Here is a 9,851-nt window from a genome sequence, read left to right on the forward strand (position 1 = left end):
GTCTTTTTAGTTAGAGTACAAAATGCTTGTGAAGACTATTTAGTAGTCATAGTCTTGGTCATAGGCATAAGCTTAATTTACAGGATAAGAAATTTGGATGAGTACAAACAGCCTACCTGGCATAAAAATACAAAGGAGAAATTCACTGGCGAAAGGCCATCAGTTCTACATTATTATTATTATTATTATTTTATTATTTTGTTTCTGTGTATGTGTAATAGGTACATTTGTGTGGTGTATGTACACGTATGTGCCCATTCAATGACCCATGTGTTTGCTTCAGTGGGGTGGGCTTGTCTATGGTGGCTTGGGTGCCAAGTCAAGTATTCCACTCTATCTGTCTTCTGCACATTTTTATTTGAGTCTGAGCCTCTCTGTTTCTAATCCTAAAGGTTGCTGGTGTTTTCTTTTTCTTTTCTTTTCTTTTTTTTTTATGAACTCTGGTCATTCTTCGATCTCTGATCTGATGACTGGGGCTACAGATGCAAGTGGCCCCACCCAGCTCTTTATATGGGTCCTGGGGATTGAACTCAGGACTCCTTCAGGCCCTCATACTTAAACAGCAAGTGCTGTTAGCTGCTGAGCCATCTCTCCAGCCCCAGGTTCTACATTCTTAAGAGGTTTAAGAATCAAATAGATTCTCTGAAACCTCTAAACTAGGGAAGTAAACATAAATACAGAAATGTTTATGCCCCAAATCTTCAATGCATCATTATTCAAGATGCCGAAAAGCTAGCCTGCTAGTGGGACAACTGCCCAAGGAAAGAATGGAATGTCTATTCATATGCTTGTGACAATTTTATAAACAGAAATCATGTGCTCATTTTGGAATTAGAAACAATAACTAATAATAGTGATGAACCAGGCACCATATGAGGCTTTATATAAACTAACTTCACATTCTATTATTATACCTAGTATATGAGGAAGGTGATGGTAAGTTTTCTGCTTAAGGTTACATAGCTAGTGACTTAGAATTTAAACCTGAGCAGGTTTAGTTTGTCTTTAGATACTGCAAATTTGGGGCCAGAAAGACGGCTCAGCAGTTAAAGATGCTTGCTTCCAAAGCCTGACAACTGGGGTTTGATTCCCCAGCACACACGTAAAGCCAGATACACAAAGGGCATATGCATCTAGAGTTTGTTTGCAGAGGCAAAAGGCCCTGGGGCATCCATACTCTCTCCTTCATCTTCCCTTTCCCCCCTTTCTCTTTCTCCTAAAAATAAATAAATAAGTAAGTAAAATACAAAATTCAGTATGGAGCATCCTCATTTTGTCAGTTAGGATTTTTGTTTTTTTAATCTGCTACTGGCAGAAGTCCCATGCAGACTTAGAAAGACTAAAATGCCTGCAATGGTTCAGCATGAGATGTCTAGGCATGAAGATGCAGGTCCTGCTCCATCCAGGTGTTCAGATGGTGCTGGCCAGGCCTGGCCTTCCTGCAACTTTTGGCAAGCGCTTTATCCACTGAACCATCTCTCTAGTCCTCTGTTTCTCATTTTCCTCATTATCTAAACATTGTAAAATGCTTAGTATAGCACAGTCTAAAGCTTTTCTCTTCAGAAGAAAATTATGGGAAACAATTAAGGACATGTTAACTCTTCAAACAACCCACACGTTTCCATATTCTTCCATCACCTGACTTTCACATTCGCTTAGAATTCAAACCTCGTTTCCTTAGCCGCCACTAACTAGACATTATTATTTATTATTTTTATTTTTTATTATTTATTTATTATTTTTATTATTTTTTATTATTTATTTTATTATTTTGTTTCTGTGTATGTTTTTTATTATTTACTTAGATTTAACCATTCCTTTTTGTTCTTTCTTCTTTCTTGCCCCTAGATACCTACACTCACTACCAGCTAAATCATTTGAATAAACTCAGAGATTTTTTTTTTTGCCACCACATAGTATTATAATATGGGTTCAAGTAAGTCTACTCCATCTCCATCAGAGAAAACTTTTGCATGATTCATCTGCTGGTGAGTTTACCTTGTAGGGTCCTGGCTTGACCCAGAGTTTTTCCAGAGTATCCCACTCTGTGCAGGTCCTAGGTTTTATCTCTCAAATTTCACAAGCTAAAACTCAGGTCTAGGCACCAGCACTGTTTCTTTTCTTTTCTTTTGATTTTCCGAGGTAGGGTCTCACTCTAGCCCAAGTTGACCTATGTAATTTCAGGGTTGACTCAAACTCACAGCGATCCTCCTGCTGTTGCCTCCTGAGTGCTGGGATTAAAGACATGCGCCACCATGCCCAGCTAGCACCCTTTTTCTTAATGGGCCAGACTGTAATTATTTTGGGCATTGTGGACTATATGACCCCTCTTCTAATTATTCATTCTTGCCACTGTAGCATGAACACAGCCAGGTAACATATAAATCTCTCTGTGTGGCTGTGTCTCAATAAAACTCTATTTACAAAACTCGGTGACAAGCTGGGCCATCGTTTGCTGCCTCTTGTTCTAGGCCATCAGGAATTGACAGACATTTTCTGGAAGATGCCAAGCTCATTTTCTTGCCTCTTTAGTGTGATGCTTTCTTTCTTTGTCCAGCCTCTGGGGGTTTCCCTTAGCATTTTGTCAACCTAGCCACATATTTACAAAGATGTTTGAAAGTCTCTTGCTTACAACTGAGTTCATGTACCAGAAGGGCTTTCCTGGACTCTGGTCCACCTTACTGCCAGCAACAGAGGTCAAATGCATCTTACTCGTGCAGATTTTGTTGGGCTCTGAAACTACCCAAAGATGTTTCATGGCCATACTCATCTCTCATCTAAAATACAGTCCAAACCTCTCTGATGGGTACTTGGGTCTTTTTAGTCTCTCTGGTGTTTTTGTTTGCTGGTTTTAAAATGTTTATTTTAGTTTAGCAATTGTATGCATTTAGTATGTGTGGTGTAGCGTGTGTACAGTGTGTGCACATGTGTGTATGTGTGTGCAGATGCACTTCCAGTGCACATGAGCAGAGGTCAGAGAAGAATGTTGGGTAACCCCCCATCACTCATCCATGTTTCCTTGAGGAGCCCCTCGCTGCTCCCAGAGCTTCTCTTTTTGCAAGCCTCAGCCATTCTTGGTCTCTGCTACCCATAGGACTGAGGTTATAGATGTGTGTGGCCATTCCCAGGTGTTGCTGTGGCTGTTGATGAATCCAACTTAGGTGGTCTCAGGACCTCATGCTTGCACAGGAGGGAAGTGCTCTTACCTGCTCATTGCTCTCCAGACTCTGCTTGTTTATTTATTTATTTTTGAGACAGGGTCTCATGTAGGCAAGACCAGCCTTAAGCTCCTGATCTTGACTCCACCTTGCAAGTGCTAGGATTGCAGGTGTGCCCCACTATACTCAGCTTATTCTCTGACTTGAGCCCACTTGTCCAGTTCTCCTTTTCTTCCTTGTACTTACTTATGTCTTCAACCAGACTAGTATGCCCATGTTTTCTTGAATAAGCTCTGTTTTCCCTCCCTCCCCATTTCAAATCCCGACAGTGTCCTTATATACTTCATTTCTAATATTTCCCATGGCAATGCTGGCCAATCAAAAGATCTTTCTGTCTTCATATTTCACACCAGAGACCATCTTCTGTATTTTCACCTCAAGTAGTTATTCTCTCTCCTTCCTCTAATGATCTTCTCTCTCTCTCTCTCTCTCTCTCTCTCTCTCTCTCTTTTTTCCCTGAGGTATGGTTTTACTCTAGTCCAGGCTGACCTGGAATTCACTATGTAGTCTCAGGGTGACCTCGAACTCACAGTGATCCTCCTACCTCAGCTTCCCAAGTGCTGGGATTAAAGGTGTGTGCCATCATGCCCAACTCTTTAATGATCTTCTTCTTCTTCCTCCTCCTCCTCCTCTTCCTCTCTCTCTCTCCCTCTCTCTCTCTTTTTGTTTTTCGAGGTAGGGTCTCACTCTAGCTCACACTGACCTGGAATTCACTCTGTAGTCTCAGGATGGCCTCGAACTCACTGTGATCCTCCTACCTCTGCCTCCGGCATGCGCCACCACACCCGGATCTCTAATGATCTTCTTAATATCAAAGTTATTTATGATATGGTTTTAATCACTCCTGATACAGTGTAAAGCTTCCTGTGAACAAATAACACTCCTTATCCAACTTTGTAGACTTTCCTCATTTCCTATCAGAGAATCTTATAGAATATTTTGAATATAACAGGTATTTAACTATTTGCAGAATGAATGCCTATATAGCTGTCTTTATTTTATTTATTTGTTTTGGCTTTTCAAGGCAGGGTCTTGTTGTGACCCAAGCTGGCCTGGAATTTAGTACGTAGTCTGGGCTGGCTTTGAATTCACAGCATTCCTCCTTCCTCTGCCTCTTAAGTACTGGGTGTGCACCACCATGGCTGGCACATAGCCTTTTTTTTTGGTTTTTGTTTTGTTTTGTTTTTCAAGGTAGGGTCTTGCTCTAGCCCAGGCTGACCTGGAATTCTCTATGGAGTCTCAGGGTAGCCTCAAACTCACAGCGATCCTTCTAACGCTGCCTCCTGAGTGCTGGGATTAAAGGCATGCGCCACCACTCCCGGCTCATAGCCTTTTTTAAGCTGAGAAAACTCAGCACTCCTTTACAAAGCCCATGTCATTTTTCACTGTTGACCTTCATTATTTCCTTGGACTGGTCCTCTGGTCCACTGCTTGATATAGGCAAGGCAGTCCTCCAGCTATAGAGCCACAATGTGCCTGTGCTACTGGTTTTATCTGGATGTTCCCAGGTTTTTGCCACTTTGATGATTCAAATGTAGAGTGTCCCCATAGCCTCATGTGTTTGTGATTGAGCCTCATACTAAATCTCCAGCTGGTGGAGCCTTTGGGAGGTGGAGACTTGCTGATGGAGGTGTGTCACTCGGGGTGAGCCTGGGGGCATTACTAGTCTGGACCTGCTTGCCACACTCAGCTCACTCTCTCTACTTCCTTCATGTTGATGTGGAGATGTGATACCCAGCTGTCTGCTCCTGCCATGCTTTCCCCACCATAATGAAACTTCCTCTTGAAACTGAAAGCTGGAAACAAACCTTTTCTTTCATAACCTGCTTCTGGTTGGGTGTTTTGTTCCAGTGAGATATGACTGCTATGACACCTTATTCAAAGAACTGGAAAAGATGCAGACAGAAAGCAAACTAGCAAGCAACATTGTTAGCAGCAAAGAGACAATACACTGCCAAGAGAGGTAGTGGGCCACCTGAGGAAAGTACTCAAAGGTCCTAGGTTATTGCCCAAGGCTTCTTTGTAAGGAGTCCATGAGGAGGAAGAGTTGGATGCTAAGGGGCAAAGTTTGGGTGGTGCTCTGTCTTTTTAATAATAATTTTATTTATTAATTTATTAATTATTTTGAGAGAGAGAGAGTGAATGGGTACCTCAGGGCCTCTAGCCACTGCAAACAAACTCCAGATGCATGCTCCACCTTGGGCATCTGGCTAATGTGGGTCCTGGGGAATCAAATCTGGGTCCTTAGGCTTCACAGGCAAGTGCCTTAACTGCTAAGCCATCTCTCCAGCCCTGGTGCTCTGTCTTGATTGATAAGTTTGGATTATATAACCTTCCCTGGACATGTGGTTGTATTATATGCACACCCAGTTATGCATAGGTATAAGATGATTAATAGGAAAATTTTCCTAAAAGTTCATTCTGAGGAAACAGTTTGTGTTACTGTGCATGCACCCCGAAGTACAGGCCGGATGTTCCCCTGTTATTCCAATCCCAGATAGAACTAAGAACATATTTGAATTAAAAGGGAGAATAACTGATTGCCAGAGGAGGAGAGGTTTGTCTTATTATTTGGAGTGGGGTGTACATGCAGATGGATGTAGGTAGCAGTTCCAGGTCTCCATAAGGTTGCTAGCTGCACGATTTAGGAGAGGGGGAGTGTTATTGTCCAGTGCTCCATGAGCTAAGCTGAACACTACGCTTGCCTACCTCACTTGTGTCCTACAACCTATGGAGAACATTATTTCATGGTATCAGGAGGTTAACCAGCAAAAATAATAACCCCACTCAAAGATGACTACATGTCATCTCTGATATATCATTCATAGAGTCATCTTTTGTATTGCTTTTTTAGGGGAGTGTGTTTTCGTGCATGTGTGGTGGTTTGAATGTAAAATATTCCCCATAGACTCATATGTTTTGAATACTTGGTTCTAAGCTGGTGGCAACTTGGGAGAGTGTGGAACCTTTGGGAGGTGGAGCTCTGGTGAAAGTATGTTGGGTGGACCCTGGGGTTTACTAGTCCAGCCCTGTTGGTGTTCAGAGCTAGCTCATTGTTTCTGCTCCTGCCCTGTTGCTGATGTATGAAGAAACAAGCTGGTTATCTACACTGTCATGTTTTCCCCATCATGATGAAACTTCTCCTTGAAGCTTGTAGGCTTGAACTAAACCCTTTCCTCGTATAAGCTGCTTCTGGCTGGTGTTTTTTCCCAACAACAATAAGGTAACTGCAACAGTGTGTATGAATGCATATGTGTATATATGTATGTGTATATAGTTAACTTTTCTCATTGTCAGTAAGTACTGTTCCAAATATGACTTTTCATGCTGCTTAGTAATTCAATCTAGCATGATTCACATGTAACTGATTTCAAATTTCAGACTTTTAACATGCTATTTTCATGATTTTGTTTCTCAAGGTAGGGTCTCGCTCTAGCCCAGGCTGACCTGGAATTCACTTCGTGGTCTCAGGCTGGCTTCAAACTCATGGTGATCCTCCTACCACTGCCTCCTAAGTGCTGGGATTACAAACGTGTGCGACCACACCTAGCCCATGAGTAATGTTTTAATGAATTTTCTTGCACATGATTTTCCATACCTATGCTTATTTCCTTAAGACAAATTATCCTAAGTAAGAGAAAATGTGAGGACAGAGGGGTTGGTCATCTTCAAAACATTCCCTGTAGCTGAACTGAAACCATGTCATTGGACCAGCTGGGACACCTAGCAATAGGGTAGTGCCGATTTAATGATACACTCTCTGACTTTGGAGTTTTGGGGTCATTTTAGATTTTGTTTTTAGCTTGTTGTTTTACTTCTTCTTCTTCTTCTTCTTTTTTTTTTTTTTTACGTTCTATAGACTTTATCCCTATACATTTGTCTTATGGCTCAGTGGTAAGGAGTCTGTAGAGACACACATTAGAGGGTAATTGGAAACAGGAAATGGGAAGCCCAGGCACATGGGTGCAGGGAGGGGTGGGGAATACCACTTCCACTTTCCTTTGGAAAAAAAATGCGGTGTGCGGATCAGCTGGGATCCAATGGCAAGCTTCATTAAATTTAGGGCAGTCAAAAATACTGTGAATAATTGGGCAGCTACCCTATGGTGGTCCCAATAAAGACCAAGTTCAAGCAAATAAGCTAGTGAAAGACAGTCTAAAAAATCTGCAGCAATGAGGAGAGGGACTTTCACTTGCTTGCCTCTCAATATATACAATTTTCTTATTGGGAAAGATTTCTGTCTCCTCTATTGATGTTAGATTTTTATTTTTATTATTATTTTATTCTATTTAGTTGAGAGAGAGAAGGAGAGAAAGGCGAGAGAGAATGAATGTGAGAGAGTATGAGGCTCTTGCTTCTGCGGGCAGACTCCAGACACATGTGCCCCTTTGTGCATCTGGCTTTATGTGGGACCTGGGGAATGGAACCCAGGCCATCAGGCTTTGCAAGCAATAGCCTTTAACAGCTGAGCCATTTTTCCAGCCCTCATGTTTAACTTTTAAATCTTTTTGGGTAAATGGCATCCTATTGTTATTGACAGCAACATACAGCTTAGAAGAATAATGAAAATTTATGACTGAAGAGGTTGTGATTCTACTCTACTATTTGATAAAGAATATTTACTCTAATTTTGTACCAAGTTGGCTTTCTTCCCTGCCTATTCAGTATTCTTTCTCAGTAAGATAATACTTTATTATCTGGGGTGGCTTGATCCAGGTGTCCCCCATAAACTTAGGTGTTCTGCTGGGTTCCCAGCTGATGGAGACTTGGGAATTAACACTTTCTGGAGGTGGTGTATTGCTGGGGGTGGGCTTATGGGTGTTATAGCCAGTGTCCCCTTGCCAGTGTTTGGCACACTATCCTGTTCCTATTGTCCATCTAATGTTGACCGGGGGTGATGTCCACCCTCTGCTCATGCCATCATTTTCCCTGCCATCATGGAGCTTCCCCCCCCACTTCAAGCTTGTAAGCCAAAATAAACCTCTTCTTTTTCCCCTAAAAAAAAAAAAAAATGCGGTGTGATTGGTTGGAAGGGTAGAGAACAAACCCCAGAACAGTATGTAAGTTCCAGAGGTGGGTGGTGGGAACAGCTCCCAGAGAGGTGAGGAGAGGAAAAGGTCAAGGCAATGCTTGCAGCATCAAGTTCCTCAGGAGTTTCTGTCGGCCCAGCTCATAGTCCTCCTCATCCACATTCACCAGCAGCTTCATGGCTTCATGGCCCACAGCTTGCTTGAGGGAGTCTGTGATGAAGACACCTTTAAGTGCCTCTAGTAATGAGCCATTGATGTAATCGCGCCAGAATGCGTCGAGGTAGGTGAGCTCAGAGAACTTGATGTCACAGATGATGGAGCCTAGGTCCCGGGACTTGAGAATGGTGTTGGCCTGGTTAAAGCGCTCAAACTGGCGCTCAAGTGGGTCCTGCTTGTTGGAGAAGACATTGCCTTGCAGAGCAGTCTCATGCTGGCAGTATTCAGCCCGGACCCGCAGTCTGATGTCACATGTCTGCTTTTCCTTGGGGTCTGGTGTCACTGATTTCCGGCGCGTATGCTGGCTCCCAAGTGTGGTTCTCCCTCGGGCTGGCCGCTTGCTACACATCTGGGGACCCGAAGTGGGGCAGCATACCACAGGATAATGGGGAGGCACTGTTTTAGAGGGCGGGGGAGGCCTTGGGTCTGGATCACTGAGGGCTCTGGGGGTCACATAGCGAATTGATGTCTCCTCCAGATACTTGTCTACAAGATCAGGGCACACAGCCCGTCTCCGCTTGAGGGTGACATAGGGCAGAAGGTCATGGCGAGTGATGATGCGCAGCAGCTGCAGCACCTGTCGAAAGTTACTCTCGTCAGAGCGTCCCTGGTGCTCCAGTGCCAGTAAGAAGTGCCGTCCATTTCGGATGAGTCCACGTTCATGGTCGTCAATAACATCAACAAAGAGGAAGGAAAGCACACGAACATCTCTGTGTGTCAGGTGGGTGCCCACGATGTCAAACATGTGGTGCAGGCTGTAAAGCCCGTGCTCCTGCTCACCACGCTCTTCTGGCCACACCAGGCTTGCCCGCCGCTTTAGGCCCGCCATGCTGGGGCCTCAGGAACACAATGTTTTCCAGAATCTCTGCTCCGTAGCTGCAATCCCCGGGGTACTCTGCAAGCGACTGAAGTCCCCGGGTCTCTTCTCTCGGCGCAGGCTCGGCGCCGCCATGTTGGATCCATCCGCGCCGCATCCCGGCCGCAGCCGCCGCCGCCGCCGCCGCGGGCGTGGGGGCTGTTTTACTTCTTAAGGAGTACTTTGTTTGGAAAGTTTTTTTGAAAACTCACCATTTCGTGTGTACATATGGTCTATGTGCAGTGTATGTACATGTGTGTGGATGGGTGCACTGCATGTAGCATGGCCAGAGCGTCTCCCTCTGTCACTCTGAGTGTTTTATTGAGACAGAGTCTCTCGCTGGACCCAGAGCTGCCAGTTTCAGTCAGACTGGCTGACCAACAACTCTCAGCAGTCTGCTCCTCATAGGAATGGGGATTGCAGGTGTGCATGGCCAAATCAGGCAGTTTATGTGGGGGCTGGGGGTTGAACTCAGGTGGAATCAGGCCCCTTTTGGGACCTTCATGCTTGTGTGGCAAGCTTAACTGCTGA

At 44.1% G+C, this 9,851-nt stretch overlaps 1 protein-coding gene across 1 annotated transcript; it reads right to left on the reverse strand.

Moving 5' to 3' along the window:
* Positions 1-8,239: 8,239 nt before the first annotated feature.
* On the reverse strand, positions 8,240-9,369 carry LOC101610905 (death effector domain-containing protein-like). Its single transcript, XM_045150559.1, has one exon. The coding sequence runs from the start codon at positions 9,291-9,293 to the stop codon at positions 8,337-8,339; it is 957 nt and encodes a 318-aa protein (XP_045006494.1). The 5' UTR covers positions 9,294-9,369; the 3' UTR covers positions 8,240-8,336.
* Between the last annotated feature and the right edge of the window lie 482 nt (positions 9,370-9,851).

The sequence above is a fragment of the Jaculus jaculus genome, chromosome 5 (genome assembly GCF_020740685.1).
Source record: "Jaculus jaculus isolate mJacJac1 chromosome 5, mJacJac1.mat.Y.cur, whole genome shotgun sequence".
Lineage (NCBI taxonomy): Eukaryota > Metazoa > Chordata > Mammalia > Rodentia > Dipodidae > Jaculus > Jaculus jaculus.